Source organism: Lupinus angustifolius, chromosome LG19 (assembly GCF_001865875.1).
Source record: "Lupinus angustifolius cultivar Tanjil chromosome LG19, LupAngTanjil_v1.0, whole genome shotgun sequence".
In the NCBI taxonomy this organism is placed as follows: Eukaryota; Viridiplantae; Streptophyta; class Magnoliopsida; order Fabales; family Fabaceae; genus Lupinus; species Lupinus angustifolius.
The window spans coordinates 14,614,499-14,637,796 of NC_032027.1; the positions used below are offsets into that span (position 1 = coordinate 14,614,499).

The 23,298-nt window shown below is 32.3% G+C and overlaps 2 protein-coding genes and 1 non-coding gene across 5 annotated transcripts; 2 read left to right on the top strand and 1 right to left on the bottom strand.

Annotated features, from left to right (window-relative positions):
* Positions 10,872 to 16,237, top strand: LOC109334888 (nuclear poly(A) polymerase 3-like). 2 transcript variants are annotated; one of them, XM_019570880.1, is made up of 11 exons: positions 10,872 to 11,116; positions 11,244 to 11,427; positions 11,530 to 11,607; positions 13,123 to 13,230; positions 13,401 to 13,463; positions 13,554 to 13,715; positions 13,974 to 14,087; positions 14,346 to 14,408; positions 14,502 to 14,813; positions 15,015 to 15,179; positions 15,508 to 15,897. In XM_019570880.1, exons 2-11 carry the CDS (start codon positions 11,248 to 11,250, stop codon positions 15,895 to 15,897), a joined length of 1,635 nt encoding a protein of 544 aa, XP_019426425.1. In that variant the 5' UTR covers positions 10,872 to 11,116; positions 11,244 to 11,247. The 2 variants fall into 2 exon arrangements, with proteins under 2 accessions (XP_019426425.1, XP_019426424.1); XM_019570879.1 differs by having other exon boundaries at positions 10,873 to 11,116; positions 11,207 to 11,427; positions 15,508 to 16,237.
* On the top strand, positions 16,940 to 17,011 carry TRNAW-CCA. The gene has a single exon. It is a non-coding gene; the product is annotated as a tRNA-Trp (tRNA).
* On the bottom strand, positions 18,209 to 22,094 carry LOC109333767. 2 transcript variants are annotated; one of them, XM_019569334.1, is made up of 4 exons: positions 20,477 to 21,927; positions 18,933 to 19,077; positions 18,717 to 18,806; positions 18,209 to 18,349 (listed from the first exon to the last, which is right to left on the bottom strand). In XM_019569334.1, the coding sequence occupies exons 1-3, from the start codon at positions 21,021 to 21,023 to the stop codon at positions 18,746 to 18,748; spliced, it is 753 nt and encodes a 250-aa protein (XP_019424879.1). In that variant the 5' UTR covers positions 21,024 to 21,927; the 3' UTR covers positions 18,209 to 18,349; positions 18,717 to 18,745. The 2 variants fall into 2 exon arrangements, with proteins under 2 accessions (XP_019424879.1, XP_019424880.1); XM_019569335.1 differs by lacking the exon at positions 18,209 to 18,349 and adding an exon at positions 21,946 to 22,094 and having other exon boundaries at positions 18,592 to 18,806; positions 20,477 to 21,222.

Genomic DNA, 23,298 nt, shown 5'->3' on the forward strand with positions numbered 1-23,298 from the left:
TCTATAATTTTGAACTTCTCTTCTATAATCATTGACAATTATTTCTTGTCAATATCATGTTAATCTTGTATTGAGAAAGATGTGTGTCAAGACATATGTAGGTGGGGATAACCAATAAAATATTGACAATACATTAAGAATTTAATTCTAATTAAAATTTAATTATAAATGATAGCATCAAAAATAATAAATACACTTGTCTCTATATATAATGTGACGTATGTGTTTGAATGCAAATTTTTCTCTTATTCTATTGATAATTTCTATTGCATATTCATTTGTCATATCTTTTAGATCGACAGTGTTGGCAATCTTCACAAACTATAAATTGATGCCTACTTTTATCTTCCATTTATTCATGCTGACTTCCATTTTATTTAAAATCAGATAACCCCAATTTATATTTTACCAAACTTTTAAGAGGGAAATAAAAACTTAGAACCTCTTTCATTAATATTATCTTTATCGACCAAACTTGAATTAAAAAATTGATTAACATCAAGAACAAGAGTTTAACTTGATGAAGTCAAATGAAACCTTGTCAAGTAAAGGGTCTAATGCGTGTTTAGAATGTTATGATTGGAAATATATTGTTGAGACCACACTTTTAATTAACATCATTAACAAGGAATATTATGCATAATATATAGCGACTTTATTGTATTTTTCTTCATGTCATGTAGAAACATCCACCTTAAAAGTAGGTTATGTATATTGCAAACTCTTTTGAAGATGTGAAAAAAAATATATGCTTTGATAAGCTGTGCAGCTACACATGAGGCACACGAGAAAAAATGTGTTGCCCTTATACTTAATATTTTTAGACAATTAGTTATATAAAATTGTATATACATTATTTGTCAAATTCTAATATATTTTGGAGCACTCGATCCAACTTACAATTCATGATCTCAAATCTTAAACTTGCCACTAATTCTTAGAATATAAGAGTTTTTTATAGTATTACTATATCAATCATATTTATATTTAATTATCATTGACTATTTTAAATAAATAAGTAGAAATAAATGATGAATAAAATATCAATTGATTATAAATTTTTGTATTAATATATTATATTATTGAATGTTGCTTTTATCTCATGGAAAACACTATAATAACACATAACTCTCATCAATCCCCTGTATCACAAGTTTAATTGTCTATGATTTTTCTTTGAAGAATGATGTAATGAGGTTTAAACAACCTCTTCCTTTTAGCATGGCAATCAACTAAGTGTTAGCATTAATCGGCGGACATTTCCCAATTGTTTGCTTAAACAAATAATTATTATTGAATATTGGCTAAAAGAAAAAGATGATGAAAAAACTTTCTTAAGCCAAGCAAAAAAGAAATGACTAAAGATCATCTTGAAGAAAGGAAGAATTTATAGTCAGGTAAAAAGAAGTGACTATGGTGAAACCAACATTAATGCTCTTTTCCTTTGGCCACATCATCTTCAAGAGCTTTGACTATAAATATGAGTGCTACATGCCATTGTAAGACACACCAAATACTTAGTTTAATGCATATTCTCTATTCTTGTTCTCTTGTTCTAATTGTGTGAGAAATACTCGAGTGAGAGTGAAATTGGGTGTACTTGGATTTTTGGAAGTGAGTGAAACACTTGTAGTTCTCTTTTATCATAGTGGAATAATCTTTGTTGCTCTTCAGCTGTGGACATAGGCAAATTGCCGAACCACATTAAATTCTCGGTATCATTTTCTCTATTATATTTTTCCATGGGTCTTCCGCTCCAACAAACTGGTATCAGAGCTCGTAGAGCTCTTACATGCTAAGTTGTACGATCTAAAATAAAATTCTTAGTATGATATGTATTTGCAGCATTGTCTGATCTTACACACCATGAAAGAATTGTTCTTGTTACTGGAAATGTATAATAATGTGAAAGTGCATGTCTAGAAAAGTTTTGTCTAAAGAAAGACCTGATATTTAAGCGTGTCTGTTAAGACCCACATCTCTTTCCTGGGAACTTTCACGATATTGTTCCGGTATATGGTTATCATGGCGAGTGCTAAATTTGATTTGGAGAAAATGATTTAAACCTTTGGCGATTGAAGATGAAAGCTCTACTAGTTCATCAAGGCTTCGGCAAAGCCTTGGAAGGTAGAAACAAGTTACCATAGAGTATGGCCGAGGACGAGAGTGATGAAAACTTGGAAAAAGCACATAGTGCAATTTTGTTGTGCTTGAGAGATGAAGTTCTACGAAAAGGGTTAGATGAAACTACAACTGCTTCATTATGGTTGAAGCTGGAAAGCCTATACATGACGAAGTCACTCACCAACATGATGTATTTTAAGAAAAGAATATATACTCTTCTGATGCAGTAAGGAAAACTCATAAAAGATCATATGAATGAATTTAACAAAATTATTCTTGATCTAAAGAATATTGATGTTAAAATTGAAGATGAAGACCAAACAATTACTCTACTATGTTCCCTTCCAAGTTCTTACGAGCACTTCATCGACATCATGACGTATGATCAAGAAGATCTGACATTGGACGAAGTAAAGGCGGCGTTGCACTTGAAAGAACTAGAGAAAAGAGTATCAGATTCGAGATCTGAAGGCTCATGCGATAGTTTTTTTGTTATAGGAAGAACAAATAGGCGAAATCAATTTGGTGAAAGAGGGAAATCTAGGTCCAAGTCTAAAGCAAAACCTAGAAAGTATAAATGCTTTTACTGTCATAAGGAGGGGCATATAAGAAAGAATTGCCCAAAGCGCAAAGGTAAGGAAAAAATTTATGAATATGGAGATGCAGCTATAGCAAATGGCTATGATAGTGTCAATGCACTAATAGTCTCAGAGCACGACTCAAAAGATGAATGAATACTTGATTATGGATGCTCATATCACATGTGTCCCATTAAGGATTGGTTTTCAACATACCAACTCTTAGATGGGGGCAAAGTCCTTTTGGGAAATAATGCTCTTTACAAGGTCATTGACATCACGACTCAAAAGATGAATGAATACTTGATTATGGATGCTCATATCACATGTGTCCCATTAAGGATTGGTTTTCCACTTACAAACCCTTAGATGGGGGCAAGGTCCTTTTGGGAAATAATACTCCCTGCAAGGTCATCGGCATCGGCACAATTAGAATCAAGATGTTCGAAGGAATTGTAAGGCTGTTGACAGATGTAAGGCATGTTCTAGAATTGAAGAAAAATCTGATTTTCTTGGGAACACTAGATTCAAAAGGTTATAGCTACAAAGGTGAAGGTAGAGCTAGAAGAATATATAAAGGAGTTATGGTTGTAAGGAAAGGAAAAAAGAGAGAATATTCTCTATATATTACAAGGAAACATAATCATGAGTGTTGTTGTATCCTCAACATCTGATTCTGATGTCACCAAACTATGATATCTAAGAATGGGTCATGTCAGTGAAAGAGGTCTAGCCGAGTTGGCCAAACAATGATTACTATGCGATCAACAAGTCGGGAAGGTAGACTTTTGTGAACACTGTGTTTTCGAAAAACAATGTCGGATAAAATTCAATGTTGCAGTTCATTGAACAAGATGCACGTTGGATTATGTACATTCTGACTTGTGGGGTCCTTCCCAAGTACCTTCTCATGGTGGTAGTAGATACATGTTAATATTCATTGATGACTATTCAAGGAAGGTGTGGATCTTCATTTTGAAACATAAAAGTGAAGCATTTGTCAAGTTCAAACTGTGGAAAACCTTGATCAAAAAGCAAACTGAGAGAAAGATCAAGAGACTGAGAACTGACAATGGTCTAGAATTCTGCATCAGAGAATTTAGAAATTTTTGCAAGGATCACGGTCTTGTGAGACATTATACTGTGAGGCACACTCCACAACAAAATGGACTTGCAGAACGAATGAACAGAACCTTACTTGAAATGACAAGATGTATGTTGTCAAATGCTGGATTGCCAAAAGAATTTTGGGCGAAAGCTGTCAGTACAACTTGTTACTTGATTAACAGATGTCCATCAACAACCATTGGTTTTAAAACTCTAGAAGAGATGTGGTCGGGTATTCCGACAAATAATGAAAATTTGAGGATATTTAGTTGTCCTGCATATGCTTATAACAAAGAAGGAAAGCTTGATGCAAGAGCATTGAAATGCATTTTTGTTGGATATACTGATGGTGTGAAAGGATATAAGTTACGGTGGCCAGAGAAAAGAAAGTGCATTATTAGTGGAGATGTTACTTTTAATGAAGTTGAAATGCTGAACCCTCATATAGAGTCATCAAGTGAAAATGAATATCCTAATATCTTGGAGAAGGTAGAGTCAACAAAAAAAACACTTGATCAAGAAGAAGAAGTCCATGATGCATGTACTGATACTGATATCTCCAAATTACAACATTATCAGTTGGCTAAGGACAGGCAAATGAGACATATAAAACCTCCAAAAAAGTATGGCTATGCTGATCTAGTGTCATACGCTCTAAATGTTGTTGATGATATCAGTAATTGTGAACAACAGTCATATGAAGAAGCTATCAACAACAAATAAGCTTCCAAATGGGTTTCTGCCATGCCATAGGAAATTGAGTCTCTTCATAAGAATCATACGTGGGTTCTTGTGAAGCGGCTGAAGGCTCAAAAGATTGTTGGATGCAAATGAGTTTTTTAGAAGAAGGAAGGAATCCCTGAGGTTGAAGATGCAAGATTCAAGGCACGATTAGTGGCCAAAGGTTTTACACAAAGATAAGACATTGATTTCAATGAAGGTTTCTCTCATGTGATAAAACATAGCTCTATTCACATCTTACTTGTAATTGTAGCTCATTTTGATCTAGAACTTGAGCAACTAGATGTCAAAACAACATTCTTGCATGGTGAGTTGGAGGAACAAATCTACATGAAACAACCTGAAGGATTTGAAGTTCAAGGGATGAAAGATCATGTTTTCTTGCTGAAGAAATCTTTATATGACCTAAAGCAATCTTCCAGACAATAGTATCAACGATTTGACACCTTCATGCTTGAAAATGGATATTCCAGAAGTGAACATGATAGTTGCGTCTACTACAAGAAGCTTGCAAATAAGTCATTCATATAATTGCTTTTATATATTGATGACATGTTGATCGCATGTAAGAACATGTCGGACATTAGAAACTTGAAAGCTCCATTGAGCTCAGAGTTTGAAATGAAGGACTTGGGAGCTGGAAAGAAAATTCTGGGAATGGAGATTCAGATGGGACACTCTTTCTGTCATAAAAGAAGTACATTGAGAATGTGTTGGAACGCTTTGGCATGCAAAATGCTAAACCAATCACTACTCCATTGGTGACTCATTTCAAACTTTAAATGACCTTGTGTCCACAAACTGAGAATGAAAAATAGGAGATATCAAGTGTACCTTATGCTAGTGTTCTCATGTATGCCATGGTATGCACTAGACCAGATATTGCTCGTGCAATAAGTATGGTAAGCAGATATATGGCAAATCCTGGTAAAGTTCACTAGAAGGCTGTGAAGTGGATTATGCGCTACCTGAAATGTACCACAAATATATGACTTTTGTATGGTAAAGTCAAAGATGTTGAAAACAAGATTATTAGATATGTTGACTCAGATTATGCTGAAGATCTAGATAAGCGAAGATCGCTCACCGGATATGTCTTTACACTGTGTGGTTGTACTATTAGTTGGAAAACAACACTACAATTAATTGTTGCTTTGTCTACAACTGAAGCAGAGTACATCACAGTAACATAAGCTGTAAAGGAAGCCATTTGGGAGAGAGGTCTAATTGAAGAGTTGAGTATACAACTCAAAGAAATAACCATCTACTGTGATAGTCAAAGTGTTATACATCTCATAAAGAATCCAATGTATCATAAAAGAATTAAGCATATTGATGTTCGGATGCACTTTATCAAATACATAGTGGAAAGAGGGTTTGTTAGAGTGGAGACAATACCCACTGCAGATAATTCGGCGGACATGATGACGAAGTCAGTTCCAACTACCAAGTTCAGACATTGTCTGGACTTGATTAATATTCATAATCTCTAGTAAGCATGAAGAAGAGTAGTAGGAGAATAACTATGATAGTCTTTTAGCCAAGGTGGAGATTTATTGAATATTGACTAAAGGAAAAAGATGATGAAAAGACTTTCTTGAGCCAACCAAAAAGAAGTGGCTAAAGATCATCTTAAAGAAAGGAAGAATTTCTAGCCAAGTAAAAAGAAGTGGCTATGGTGAAACCAACATTAATGCTTTTTTCCTTTGGCACATAATCTTCAAGAGCTTAGGCTATAAGTAAGAGTGTTTCATGCCATTGTAAGACACACCAAATACTTAGCTTAGTGCATATTCTCTCTTTTTGTTCTAATTGTGTGATACATACTTGAGTGAGAGTGAAATTGAGTGTACTTGGGTTTTGGGAAGTGAATGAAACACTTGTAGTTCTCTTTTATCATAGTGGAATAATCTTTGTTGCTCTTCAGCTGTGGACATAGGCAAACTGTCGAACCACATTAAATTCTCGATGTCATTTTCTCTATTATATTTTCTCCATGGGTCTTTCGTCCAAACAATTATTGTGAGAGATAATCTCATTGAATACTAATATTATTTCACATTTATTTATCTTTTTCCTTTAGTTCATTGACAAAATCACAACAATCCATCTTTATGGACACAACAATCTCATTTTATCCATATTTCATGTGCTTTAACAAATAACGGTATAAACACACGCAACGCGTTAATATATGAAGAAAAAATGTATATATTGACAATATATGAGTTTTATACATTATTTTTATACCATTTATCATTTATGTTTAAATCTTTATATCAATGTTGTGAAACCTGAGTCGGACGTCAAACCGGAAGGGGTTTAATATAAGGTTTAACCGGTTTAAACAATTAAACCGTCTAATATGATGAGGTGATTTTATACATAATTAATAATTTTTATGAAGAAATATATAATTATATGTAGATGTAAAGTTTTATATAATAATAATTATATAAAAGTAACATATTTTCACCTTTTATTTGGACTAGAGTAGAACAAAATATTTGAGTGGTGTTCCATTTTTTAAATTTTTTAATTGAACCGTTCGGTTTACTTTCCGGGTTAATATGGTTGAACCAGGTTTAACACGGTCAGACTGCAATTTCTTCGGTTCAAAGTGGTTCAACCCTCATTCGATTAAGACTGCTAACCAAAACCGTTTTCAAGTCCGGTCAGCTGTCAAATTGGTCAAACCATCTGGTCCGATCTGGTTCTCATAACACTCCTTGTATAAATATTATACTCTATTAAACTTGATAGCTAATGAAAAGTTTGAGTTTTATATTTCAAGTAAATCAATGCTTGAAATATATTTATATAAAAAAAAGCAAATCAATGGGTATGATGATTGTAGAACATGAATAAGGCCCAAAGAAGCTCAATGCTCCCATAGGTTAGAGTTAAACAATTTCTTTTCCTGTTTTGTCAGACACTCTAATTCAGTGTTATTGGTACCGGACCGGGCGGTCCGAACGGTCCAACCGTTACCCGCCTGCATAGATGGCCCTGTACACCCATAAAACCGGGATACCATTCCAAGCCGTTTTGGCCCGTGGAAAAACCGGTCCAACCAGGTTAGATCGTGTAAAACCGGAATAACCCAATTGGTTAAACCGACCGGTTGGATGAAATAAAATAAAAATTAGAAACTAGGCCCTACACACTACACACTACACATTTACATTGCAACAGTAAAAAAATAGAGAACTCAGTCTCAAACATAGCCGCTGCTAGCCGCCACCCTTCACCATCGCGGTCTTCTTCTTCACCATTGTCGTCTTCATCCTACACCATCGCCATATTCTTCACGTCACCGTCTTCTTCTTCACCATCATCATCTTCATCCTTTACGTTGTTGTCTTCTTCCTTCACCTTCTGACTTTGTTGTCTTCTTCCTTCATCATCTGCAGTTTTTTCACCTTCTTCCTTCACTATTTAGGTTCACCTTCTGCATCTCACTTTTAATAAGAAGCAAGAACATTACTCTAGGTTCACGTTGCTCTTTATCTTTTTTAGACTAAAACTTTGAACCATTAGTTTAGGTGGTTCACGTTGCAGGAACATTAGTTTAGGTGATAGTACATGTGAACCATCTTATATTTTAGACTAAAACTATTTAGATATTAATTCTAGGTGGCAGTACATGATAAATTTCTTAGTTTAGGTGGTAGGAACATTAGTTTTGGTGTTCAATTAACTTTTTAGACTAAAACTTTGAACCATCTTATATTTTATTTGACTAATATAACAGTATGATAAAGAAATATAGAATTAAGAGGTTCCAGTTTTCAATTATTTCTGTAAACAAACATATATATGATTTGGAGTGGCAGTACATGTGAATTATTTAATTGCTTCCATGCTATAAAGAAATATATAATTCAGAGTGCTTAAGTTAAAAATGTCGTAGCCTATTGTTTATGTTAATTTGGTAAATGGTTATCATTTCAGATATGACATCATCTGCAAGTTCTCCAAATACAACTCTAGTAGTAACTCCTACTACTCAATCTGTTAGAGCAAAATCTGACTCAACATGGGACAATTGCTAATTAGTGCAAGATGTTGATGGAAAGAAAAGTATAAAATGTTTATATTGTTCAAAGTGTTACAAGGGTGGAGGAATACATCGAATTAAACAACATCTTGCTGGAGAAAAAAGGAGATGTTCTACCTTGTGTTTCAGTCCCTTTTGAAGTTAAACATCAATTAAAGGAACACTTAAATCAAGTTAGTGGTAGTAGAAAACGAGGAACTAATCAAATTCGAAGGGAAGAAGATTTAGATGAGAAAAATGTTACACAACTTGAAGGAAAATGTTACACAATTTGAAGCGTATTTGAAAGAATACACACAAGGAAGAGTAATAAATTAGAGCACAAAAGATTGAATGATCTAGTCTATGTGCACTATAATTTGGGCTTAAAAGATAGGTTTGTTTTTAACTTAATTTTTAATATTTGTTACTTAACTCCTATTTTGTATTGATATATCATATTTCTTATAATTATAGGGCGATTAATAAAAGAAGAACATTTGATCTTGTTGACTATGAGAGTATCGAGAATATTGAGTTTTGGATTACCGAAGAAGAAGAAACTCCATTGATTGATTATGATGAAATAAAAAAAATGTTCTATTATGATTTGTCAAATCCGATAATTGATTTAACAAAGGATGACGAAAGTTTGTTTTGAACATATTATGATGTGCACCAATTTTCAAATTATTATACAAATTAATCTAATGTATTCTAAATTGTAGGTATGGTTGAAGGATGCAATATTACTATTGACGAAGAGCTTAATTTGGACTCTTTTCCTCTAGAACATGAAGATGGTTATACTCAAAATACATCTCTAACCAACAATGTCAATTTAGGATCTAATGAAGATAATGATACTCTGATGAATTAGAATGTTTAATCTCTATATGAGATAGTTGTATTTTGATTTATAAATTTAATTATGTAAGACTTAAACTTGGTTGATGCACTTTTATTTTGATTTATGGCATTATGTAAAACATGATATTGATAAGTATGTTATTCACTTATTTTAATTAATTATATAATATATGTATATATATATATAATTATATATGATATTATAATGTTGTTCGGTCCGATTGTACGGTCTAACCAGTTAAACCGGTTAGAACCTATACAGGAGTTCTTCCAGTTTGATGTCTGACTCGGATTTCATAACCTTGCTCTAATTGATATATGAAGGAAAAAAGTCGCACTTATATTTGTTATGATTTTGAATAAGATAAAGTAGTTTATTGACTAACCATCTTAGGATTATAAATCATCATATGAATTATGATTGGTGATTTCATAATTTAATTGTTTTCTTTTATAGAAAAAATCTATTTGACTTATATTGATTTTTATAATCAATTAATATCCCTAACTATATGGATAATGAATTAATATATTTTGTTCCCTTTTAACTAGTATCATCTATGTGAATCAAATCTTTAACATTTAACTAGTATGATATATGTGGAGTGAGTGAGATTTTATACAATTGTACCACTTGATTAATTTCATGTTCATTGTTGATTTTTTTGTAGTAAAGATTTAATATATAAACACTGGAATGTAAATATTTTTACATTGTTAGATAATCATATATTATTATTGACTTTTAAACAAAAATAATATAAATTAACAATAAATAATATGTTGATAGAATAAAAACTTTACACTAACGATGCATATATTTTAAACTCTAATGTAAGGGCTGTGTGTCAATGTTCAGGAGTTTTAAATGACGCGTCTTGGCTTATAGCATAGCACTGACTTGGCAAATGGCAATGAAGGTTGGTAACATAAAGAATCTGGAAATTTATATATCAAATATACAATATTATTGAACTTGGATGGAATAATGACTCAATTTGACAACTACCAATTCAGTCAGGCCAATTATCGAAATCACTAATTTAATTTACATTAAAAATTCTAAAAAAATCATAATATTAAATTATATTATTTAATAACTCTTTTTTATAAATTTAAAAAACATTATTATACTTAATTAAACAATCCATTACTATAAAAAAATGTTATAAATAAGTTTAAGAAATTATTGAAATGTTTATTTGCTAGGAAAGTAAATGAATAATTTAAAATTTAACTAAACAATTAAAATTTTATTACATTATAATTTTGACAAATTATAACCATAAATAAATTAAAAACATATGTTTTTTCATGTGAAGTTATTGTTCTTTTAATTGTTTTTTGATTGAGTCGGCGTATAGAACCATATGTTAAAGAAAACTTGAGAAATGAATTTTTTTTTTGACAATTAACTCTACTGAAAACTGGACTCGAACCGATCCAACTCAATTACACACAGACATTGCGGTTCCCCTTGAACACAATGAGCAGAGGAACATTAGAATGAAGGTCACAGAAAGTAGAAGAGTGCAAAAAGAAGCTGAAAAGAAAATACGAAGAACACAAAAAGACTATTCTGAATTTTGATCACTAAATATAGCTTCAAACAGAACCATATTCTTATTCTGGGTCTCAACAGAAAACCACTGACCTGGTATTTTTATTTTTCCCTTTTTGAAATTCCTATAATGCACGATTCGCTGTTTTATTTTTACCTTTTTATTCATTTTTTCTTCTCTTTCAGTCAAAAGGGGATTTTTATTTTTGGGTTTTTTGCAAAGTTGTATGGAGTTGGAATCTTACCCAATCCAAAGTGACGTCGTTTTTGATCCTCCACCACCTTTTCCGGTGGTTGATCATTCTCTGCCACCACCGCCACCACCTTCACTTGTGTTACTTCCATTCCCTTTCAACCCATCTCTGTTTTTTGCAATGGAGCACCAAAGGTCTATGTCTCTGCTTCAGGTGAACCCATTTTCTTTATTTTATTGTTTTTTTGTTTTTGATGTTCTTGAAGTTTATAACTTTTTTAATTTTTAATTGTGGGTTTTATTCAATTTTATGTAGTTTGTGAATGATGAAGAACTTGTTCCATCGCAAGAAGAGGAAGGGAAAAGGAAAAAGGCTATTCATAAGCTCAAACAGGTTTTTTTCCTAACAATTCCTCATTTGCCCTTAACTTCTTGTGTTTTTATGTTGTGGTATTTTGATTGTTGCTGTTTCTTTTTTCCCTTTCTTGTTTTTTTTTGCTTTGTTAGTTGACTGCTAAAGTTCCATACTTTGTTTTTTGGTAATTAAGGAATTGTGTTTGGATTGAAATGCATTATCCTTTTAGGAGCTGTTTGTGTTTTTGTTAAAGATGAATGAAGTTGTGTGCTTTTCCCTGACATTTTCACATTTCTGAGAGCTGTTTAGACAAATCTGAATTTGCATCAACATGGTTTTGTGAATATATATTTTATTTATTAAATGTAATTTAACTTTTATTTATAGTATACGATTATACATGATAGTGGGATACCTTGTACAATTTGATTTTTTCCAAGCATGTACAAGAAACTTAGCATTGTTTTAAGAAAGGTTCTAAGAATTTTAGTAAACTGGTTGTTCGTTTGTGTAAGTTTTATGAACAAGTGTAAATTTAAAACTTGCTTAATTTTTTAAAGGCATGTAACCGTTCTTAAAACGGGTGTGTTTTTCTATGTTGTACAAATTAGTCAACTTATTTTTTGCTATTGTTAAAATTACACTAGATACTATCGCGCAGTTATAAATGTTGTGCAATTTTTTTATCGCAAGGATGACAACTTTCAAATTTCCGTATCCTTGCAAGGAAAACCATACTTTGAGCACAACAAATGTGCCTTCCAAATCTCTGCCATTAATTTGAAGTTAAGTGTCCTAAAAAGTATGTAAGTTTATTTAAAATCAGTGTTAATTATCCTTCTTGAAGGACGACGTTAGAGATTTCTCGCGAAGGAAATCCCCACATTTGTATCATTGTGTTAATTGAAGTTTAGTTTCGTTAACTTGCATGTAGGGGTGAAAACAGGCAACACTATGCCAGACTTTGCCTTCACGGGCCTAACCTGTTTCTCAAATCCGAAGCCTAATCTTGATCTTTAAGTTATCTTTTAAAAGGCTGACATGGACAAAAAGCTTATTTAAATGCCTACTTTGCACTAAGACTTTAAGTAGTCCAACAAATATATCCTTAAACAGGCTAACAAGCCTTTAAATAGGCATTTAAAAATTTATATTATTCATTAAACTGATTATAATATATTAGTTTTGAAGTGTTATAATATGTAAATATATAGAAATAATATACATAATTAAACAAGCAGACCCGGCTGGCTTGAAAGGTTTTTCCAAAGGCTTAAAAGTTTGATCCCTTTAACTAAATATGGTTTTTCAAATAGTCTCGACTTAACCTTTTTATTAAATGGATTAGGCCAATGCAGACCTTAAATAGGCCGATGACCTTGTAATATCCCCAACAGCCCCCCTGAACTACTTCTTCCCTTACTTGCATTTCAATATTTTTATGCCATATGTTGTACAGTCTTGATGATATTTCTCTTCCATTAGCAATCTTTCACTTCTACTTTGTTACGATATATATCATAGTATTTATTTGATTTTGCACATCACTGGCAGATTGTGTCATCATGGATCAAGAAGGTTGCAGGGCAGCACCAATTACCGAAACACCAGATTGCTGTTACTTCTGCCACAATATTGACATATGGATCTTATGGCCTTGGAGTAAGTGTCTCCCTTCTCAATTCCTCTTGTAGTACTTGGCTTTTCTTGGTCTATAAGCTGAGAGCTAAAGAATTTGCGATGTTACGATTTCTCTTAATCTACTGCCATTTGACTGTTCATTGTGTTGACAAGTCTAAAGGCTGTTTTTTTTATCTTTTAATTACGTTCAGGTTCACAACCCAGAGTCTGACATTGATGCTTTGTGTGTTGCTCCTTACTTTGCTACCATGACAGTGAGTTTTATGTATTTGTCTTTTCATTTATGATTACTATTTTGATTATGTAATATATGCTTCAATATTTATGGAATATGATCTATACAGGAAGACTTTTTTGTTGTTCTGCACACCATGCTTAAAAGGAGACCTGAAGTATCAGAGATTCAATGTGTCAAGAGTGCCAAAGTCCCTCTAATTAGATTCAAATTTGATGGATTGTCCGTTGATCTACCCTACGCTCGACTTAGAGTACTTTACGTTCCTGAGGTCAGTATGATCAAAACATATTTTAGTTGTCAAATATGAAATTTCATTCAAATAAAGTTTTGACTGCTGCATGTATGGAGACCTTTTCAATTTAAGAACAACCATGCTAAAAATTTATTCAAAATAATTTCATTGGCTCTTTTAGTGTTGCATTCACATTTTGTTTTAACAGTACAACTAAATATTTTTGATATTCGTAATTTGTCTGAACTTGTTTAATAAGTAATTATTTCACTAATCTTGTTAATTATCCTACAGAATGTTGACATACTAAACCCATTCTTTATGAGGAGTATTGACGATACCAGCTGGAAAAGCTTGTCCGGTGTACGTGCAAATAAGCGCATTCTTCAGCTAGTTCCAAATGTTGAGGTATTATGCATGTCAATCTTTTCTGTTCTCCTCAAGGGGATTATATTTATAAACAACTTTTTGGACAATTATTTGGATGATGCAAATGATTAAAAAATATATGAACTTCTATTCTCGTTTTTGAGGATGACTACTACCTTCCTTTTTCTTTGTTTCTATGCTTATGTGGACAGTGAGGGACCTTGGTCTTGTCTTGCTTCATAGGTCTTGTGCAATGTGGTTTTATGATCTCTTATATGCAAAATTTGTGTATTTCAGAACTTTCAATTGATGCTACGAATCCTTAAATTCTGGGCAAAAAGAAGAGGAGTGTATGGAGCTGTAAGTGCATTTTGTTTTCAAGTTATGCTTACTTCCATATCTTGTTTCATGGTGGAACTCAACTTATATGGTTTATATGAAATAACATTGCAGTTACATGGTTATTTGGGAGGAATTCATTTGGCAATTCTTGCAGCTTATGTTTGTCAAAGACATCCTGATGCCACCTTAAATGCTCTAGTTACAAACTTTTTCCGAACATTTGCATTTTGGCCCTGGCCTAAACCAGTGTCGCTGCAGGAAGGAATGTTGCGAACATCTATAGATGCTATTGAAACTCGTCCGTTTTCCTTGATGCCTATTTTGTTGCCATCTAGTCCTTACGAATGTTGCCATTCAAATATAACTAAAAGCACATGCTACCGGATAAGCTCTGAGTTTATACGTGGACATAATATGACAAGGGTATGTGTTGTTTAACTTAGATCTCCTTGGTATTCATTTTGCAACTTTTATTCAGAGCCACTTAATCTGTATACTGCAACGCATTTCTGTTTTTGCTTGGAAGCGTAGTTGAAGGATATTCTTTATCCCTATAATTCACTTAGATCTCCTATTTTTTCCCTATGATTTTTCTCTCATATTCTTTATCTGGCTGCATTGAAGGATCTGTTGAAGCCAGATTTCATTTGGGACAATGTATTTCAGCCCTTTCCATACTCCAAAAGATATTCCCAATTTGTCAAGATTTGCCTCTCCACGTCTGATCAATGTGAGCTTGGAAACTGGGTTGGTTGGGTCAAGTCACGCTTCCCTGGTCTTCTTGTCATTGTAAGTTGCACAAATCGTAAATCTAGTTATTCCCGTTGTTGTTTACTTAGACATTAGAATATTTGTCGGACAGTGTTTTATAATTGACCATGGTTGCCCTTTATTCACTGCAACCATCTGGAATAGCATTTTCCTATTTATTTGTAAATATTCTTGTGATGCTTTATGAATTATGACTATGTAAAAGATTACACAGATGGACTTGGTGGTAATGGTTAGAAGAAGAGATAAGAAAGAAAGTCGAGCACGATGTTGACAGAAATTTATAAACTTGCAACATGTGTTTTACCATCATTTCCTAATGTGATTGATTTTGTTTTCTATGCAGCTGGAGGGTGTCCAAGGTTTTTGTGATCCTAACCCTACAGAATACATGGACAATGAGAAAGCTGAGCCGAACGTGGTGTTCTACTGGGGCTTGCAACCTGCTGATAAGAATAACATGGACATAGAGTTGGCAGAGGGAGAGTTCATGAAGATCATCGGCAACAGCTATGAAGGTTCTTCCGGGAGGTTAGAGTTGTCCATCCTGATAGCTTCTCAGCTTCCCAATAATGCTCAATTTGATGATGAAACTAGTAAGGGTAGAAAAACATGCCGGAAACTAACCGATCATGATAACAAAAGGAGTCCAGTGTACTCACAGCATCTTCCACATTGCCTTGTTGGCCAAGTAACACCTAGTGGTGATGCTGAGTGCCTCAGTTCTGGTGGCTAGATTCTTTTCCCCATCATTTTTCTGTCACCTTGAATGTATTGACTATATAGTCCTGTATTTGTTCTGGTTGCATAGGTTGCACAGGATCAGTTGAATGAGTAGAGTTTTGTGGTATAGTAGAAAGAAGAGAAGTCAGGAAATATATTGGAGAGAAAATTTAAAAGTGAAAAATCACTTTTTTTCTTCTTTACTTTCAAAAAATAGTGTGTTTAGTCAAAGGAGTGATTAGTTGGAAAGTCACAGCTTGTTCTTGCAAAATACTTAGTGATTATAGCTAACAAAATAATTACTCAATTTTTGCATCTCTATTATACTCAATAATACTATTTTTTGTATGGAGGTAGTTCTTACTCTTTTGTACGTGGTATATATACTACTATATGGTATTTAATTAATTGAACAGACGTAATTTCTATATTCCAACTTTATCTTACTATTATATAAATGCAAAATATGCCTAAAGGACATTCAGTTAATTGAATTTGTATAATTTCATTCAATTCCATTTAGTAACCACCATGACATAATTTTCATATTTCAATTTTATCATTTTATAACATCCCATTAATAACTACAATAAATTTTGACATGTTCTTTTATTTTTTTCATCAATGTATCATTATTATTCCATACATTCTCCTACTTCTATTTTATCTTTTCATAACCCCAAAACCCATTTTGACTGACAAAAAAACATTCAATAATACACTAATTATTAGAAATTGAGAAATTTATTGAAACTTTACATATATATTATATATCAGAAAAATAAAATGTAGCCCGACTGACATAGAGTACTGATATGCTAGTACTAGTGTGAAAACTGAAAAAATGTTGTATAAATTGATGACCCAATATACAGGACCTCCTTATCACAAAGTTAAGTAGTTAACATCAATATATAATCCCTTTTTGCCATGAAATATCAAGTAATTGCATATCTTTGGCTTTCCAATTACAGCTTTTAGAATTTACAAAATCTAAGAGATGTAGCTAATTCTTTACTATTAAATATTAGTATTGAGCTTGTATTATCACTTGTGGATCCGTGGCGCAATGGTAGCGCGTCTGACTCCAGATCAGAAGGTTGCGTGTTCGATTCACGTCGGGTTCAATTCCCTTCTTTTTTATCCTCACAGTTAATGTTTGTGATGTGAATAACACAAAAAGTGAATGTTCTTTGATGTGGCAATGTTCCTATATTTTGATCATTACAAAACAAAAATATGTGTCTTGTTGTAACTAATGACATTTTCTGCAGTCAATTGCTTATTTAAATTCCTTAATCATTAGGCTTAAAGCCTAAGGAGTAAGGATAAAATTAATAACAAAAAGTTCACACAAAGTCCCTTAACTTTGAAAGGCCTTATGCAACTTCTAGTTCTCAGCTCTTAGCTTTCACTCACCCTCTTCAAGGGAGTGGGGAAATGAAGCCTTAAATTCATGGGTTGAAATATATAAAACAAATTTTGAAGGTGATGTTTCATAAAAGCCACCTAAGGTCCTTTTGGGAGTTAGGTTTTGGAGGAGAATGACGGAAAATGGAAATCTTCAGAACCATCTCACAAATTTATTTGCCTTTTGTTTTCATTCATTCTCCTCCAAAACTCAATTCACAAACAAACCCTTATGCATTGCGGTCTCATAAAAGTTAACACAAAAGTGCAATGACCACTTCACAATGCACATATTTTCCCTTTCTTTTGTTCCTTATTATTTTCTTTCTTCCTGTTTAGTTATTACAAATTGTTGGGCAGTGGATAGATATGTCTAATCTTATTCATGATATTTTCTTTGACTCTGCTTTATTTTTCAATCTTCAAAAAAACATACAAGAATAAAATATAAATATAAACTATAAATATGTTTTGTATTCATAAATGTTGTACATTCATAAATAATTCACAATGTCATAGTTCCCACCATAAAAAAGGTTAAAATAATAACTTTTTCCTATAAAAAAATGTTCCATAAATATTTTCTATTTTTTTTCCCATTCTTGGATCGAACATTTATAGAGCTTTAGCTTAGTTAACTTACATTTATGAAGGTATTTGTATGAGAAACAGGAAAGCATTATAACCTGTTAAGCATTTTTTAATGAACATGATTATGTTTTGATAATTTTACTGTAATCATGTAACAATAAAGAAATTGATCATTGTAATCTTAGTCCAAACTCCAAAGGTTATAATGTTGAATTAGGCTTCCATTATTAAAACAAAGCACATAATAATTAGGAGATCATAGTTACAAAAAATAGTTAATGCTTCAAAAGCCACTATGTTATGGTAATTTAACTTATCCTTTAATATTGGTTAATATACATATAGAGGATAAATACGAATACATTAAGTCTCAAAATCAACAAAATATATTGAAGGACAAGAAAAAGAGTCACTATAAGAAGGAAGCACAAGAACACTAAAGCCATCTTTCCTTTACAAATACACTGAACCAATTCGTAATTAGAATTGTAACCCAAAATGTATTTAAAGCTTAGCAAGTCCCTCCACATAACCCTATTGGGCCGGGCAAACAATTACGTTTGACCTATGATCTACGATGAAAGGATATTTTTTGACCCATGATAACTGTAGAGTAATCGAGCTCTAAGTCTGATAACCGACTTGAAAGGACAAATTGGCTATGTGAGTTGCGTTAAGTGTTGTCTTTTGTATACTTATAGCCCTTTTGTATTTATAATATAAGAATCTGTTCACTATAGGGGAACAAAATGATAAGTAATAATTACAAGATGATTTGGAAATCTTATAATGAATATAAAATCATCTAACTAATCTCAAGAATGTCCTAACAGTAATGAGGCATTGTCAATAAAACTGCATTAACCTGAATCTCTTCTTAGTTTTTCAGGTAAATCTGAATCTGTTACCTGCTGAACAAAACTGCAAGGTACCATCAAGTAGCAAAATTGATATTAGAAGGCTGCAATATCAGCATTGTATTTTCAGCAAAAAGGGGGGAAGAGAACCAAAGCAGAGGTTCACTAAACAGCATGCACTTTAACTTACTTGTGAGACATCGAACCAGGTGCATCAGAGTCACTTGCTGATGGATTGAGCTGGTACTGAACTGAAATTAAACCACCATCTGTTCCACTTGTAGATAAAGGAGATCCCTCGAAACTTTCCGGTGAACTTTTTCCAGATGACAAGCCTGCAAAAGGAACATCTAAATCAAAATAAATAAAGAACGCAAACATGTTCTTGTTGATCAGAATAGAAAAGCACAAGACCATAGGAGGCATTTCATCAGGTCTTCTTGCATACTGTGTTGGTTTATAACCATAAAGATTTGGGAGATCAATTCATAATAAAAAGAGAATTTCTAGAACTAAACAATCTAAGAAAGTTACAACATTTTCTAAATAAGATGGACATAGGCCAAACTATTGGGAATAAAAGTTTGAAAATTTTGGCCATCATCTTTCTTACTTGCAAGTTGCAACCCTCTGACCGGAATTGTGAGGAATACATCAAAGAAAACTGGGAAAAAAATTGAAGTGTTTGATGCCAGTAATTGCAGAAGAGAAATCAAAACCAAGACAAAAATCAGCTTATCACAATTCTAATTAGCTAGGTGGACAAAGTAAACTATTTATTTAGATCTCCGAAAATCGGATTAACTCACATTGCACCAAATAAAAAGTGAAAGGAATAACATGGTTAATATCATGGATGAAACCTAAACCTGGTTCAGTTAGCCCGAACTTGCATATAAGTGAATAACACATAATGTTGAAAATGAAAAAACAGTCACTAGCGTACAAAACAGTTGGCTCAACCAAAAGAAATTCCCCGGATACATGTCTTCACAGTTCACAATACAACAACAACCAAGGCTGATCCTCACTAGATGAGATCGGCTACATAGAGGCTGTAATGCTAAACATGTCAGCTTTACCAAAATGATGATTTCTTGTGGAGTTATCATTCACCAAACACAGGGCCGGCCAAACCAGAAACTCGCTAAGGCTCCCAAAAATGTTACGGGGGCAAAAACAATTTACTACTAGTTTTTATCCAAAAAAATAAATAGAATAGTGAACCTATGACTAGTTGACTACTTTTACATGGTATATTAAATTTATAAAAACAAACACAAGCAAAAATAGAAAACAAGATAGGTGAGTGCTTCTTGAATGAACAAACTAGGAAAGTAAAACAGATGAAAATAAAGAAGAATAATAAATATTAGTTAACAAAAAAGGCCTCAACATTTTAGACATTGCTTTAGGCCTTAATAAGTATTAGGCCACCCCTAACAAAACATAGTAATGAAGTACTAATCTCAATATGGAAAGGCCTAGCTTAGGATACAGAATCGATAACCAGAAGTAGGAAAGAAAATGAAGAATCCAAAGGTTACAAAAAAAGGTAAAAAATGGTCTCCAACTCAATGATTAGCAAGACTCTCATCATTACCTCTCTCTCTCTCTCTTTAATGAAATCATTATATCTTTTGATAGCTCAAAGTCAAAGCTAAACCCCTATGATGCTGTAGAACACAACATCATAGATGAGTTGTCTTATACATGACATTACTCAAATGTTACCTTGGGTTATTATCACAATAACAAAGACAACAGTAAAAATCATTGCCCAAATGCTGCTATTGGAAGATGATGAAGATTTACAAGCTTTCATCTTCTTCAGGGCTTTCATTCGTTCTACCCTTGCACGCTTCAACATAGCAAGTTCAGTTATCTCCCTGATTAACTTATGGTCAGCTGCATCTAATGTTGGAGCTTGTGGAGGCCTTGGAGGTTTGGCAGCCTTTTTATTATTGGCTTTTTTACGTTTCTCCTTTACGGGGAACTTCTCTGGATGCCTCACCGGGTCTTGCCCCGTTTTTGAGTTGTTTAACTCTTGCACTGCTTCCACACAAACTTCCTTTAAATCTGATTCATTGCTAAATAAACTTGGCATGTCATCACCTTTTACAGAACCTCCAACAAAGCCACCAGAAATTTTAGATAATGATGTCTTTCCTTCTCTGGAAGTACCCGGAGTAGAGACTTTATTTGAATCATCTCCTATTAGTGGCATGCCACTTTCAATATCAACTTCTATATCCTTATCCATTGCACTTCTTTGATCCATCTCAATGCCACAAACCTAATTCAAATTATCTCAGTCTAGTTAACCTACAAAATGCCCTCTAAACTGCCATCAGAAACCCAGTCCTTGAACTCAACCCATCACACAAAATGAACTCTTCGGTAGATGTTACGCACTAGGTGACCACAAATCATGACGAAAGCCAGCTATAAATACAACTCAATACCAATGTAGATATCTTCTAAGAATGCACAGTGGACAGATTCAGAAAATATTCAAATAATAAAACAATTAACAGCCAAAAACTATTTCTCTTCCTCTCTAAGTCTAAGCTATTAACCACAATTCAATCGACCACTCTTCAAAAAAACAGGAAAATGTAAACCAAATAACGGATTGTCCGTGCATTACACCAATAGAAAATTTCAATCAGTTGAAGCTAAGTAGCTAACTAAGAATCTCACAATGATTTTCCCTTCAATGATGGGAAATTGATCTTATCATGAGTAGGTAGTATAATGAAGTAAACCAAAGAATACAACTTTACTCAACCCAAAAGCACCAATTCAATCTTTCTATCAAAGTATGAAAAGAATGAAAGAACCTTCATAAGAAAGCAAGGAACAGAAATAGAAAATGCATAAAGCGCTAACAAAGACAGAGAAATGGTTCTCACTTCTAAGCAATGAGAATATGAAGGGCAACATAGAACAAATAAATATAACCAATGAATCCCAGAAAAATAAAATATACAAAAAGTGTTTGACTATGAATATAAAATGCAAAACAAAGCCTACACCATATCATATCATATTAAACCTATATTAAAACTAAAGATGATTGATTATTAGTGAATGGGTACCCATGAAAATGGAGAAAGTCAACAACTTTAAAATAATTACAGCCATTACAATAGTAATAATAAGATAATAATTGAACACGAAGAAGAAGAAGAAAACAATACCGTTGAGGGAAAGAGAAGGAACAGCAAATCCAAAATCACTGCAAATTTAAGATTAGTTCGAACATTAATTTCTCTGTTTCTATATCTCTCTCTCTTCGATTTCGTTGTGTGCTTTTCCATGTCATGTGCTGTGTTCAAAAAGCGGCATATTTATAGTTTAAATATATCTAACGTCTTTTATATACGATGACAAATGAATTTTCTTTTTATCCAAATTTAACATAAGAAAAGGTAAGATAATTTTACGATGGAAGAGTTTTTACATTATTATCTGTCATTGGGTGTTAGATATAGTATAATTTTTTATAATATATATATTACAATAATTTATTATTTAAAATTAAACTTTGTTTATATTTTATTTAAGAGAAATGCATTAAAAATGTAATAGTTTATTTAAGAGAAATGCATTAAAAATTAAACTTTCAATCGTCTCTTATCTTAATTATTATGATTTAGCTATATTATTTTACGTAAAATGAAGACAATCAAATAAAATTATATTGTAATATAGAATATAAATTTCTTGTAGATAACCTACTAATTTATATTGAAAAAGAAATAATTGAAAATTTGAATTATAATTCAATCATCAATTAGTTTAAGTGTTTAAAAGAACGAATGACAACACTTTAAATAAATGTATATTTTTTTAATGTCTTTGTTATTTGTAATTAATATATTATTTTGAAAGTTATATTTCTTTATGTTTTTTATTAATCAATTAATTTTAATTATAAATTGTAAATAATATTGTTGTCCCCTAAACTTTATATCAAGATTCACTATTAATTATATTATTCATATTTAATCATACCTAATTTTTTAAATATAAATAATACAAATAAATAAGAATATAAATTATTACACTTATTGATATAAAGTTTCTCCTATGAAGATCCCAAAATAGTGTTACGCTCACACAGAATTAGATAAGATTTATAGAGGTTTAAATAAGCAGTATCTAGAATAATAAGAATTGGGAAGCAAAATTACAAGTCTCCTAACTCATTTTATGCATAACGTACCCCAAACAAGAAACTAATTAATTGCCAAAACATTACTTTTTTATAGTCCAGATTGAAAAATAATTAAATATCACCTTTCATATACAATCTCAATCTTTCTGCTATATTTCGGTATGAGCTGATCTTCAAATGCGTGCCTTGGACGGTTTGAAAATACCTAAAAAAACATACTTTAACACTCAAGTCACTATAATTACTTAATATATAGAGAATAATGTGAATATAAAAAATATATTTCTTTTATAATAATGCCATTTGTCAATTAAGAAAGTTGACTTCATTGCTAAACGTCATTAATTAATTGTTTTGGTACTATTTAGGGTAA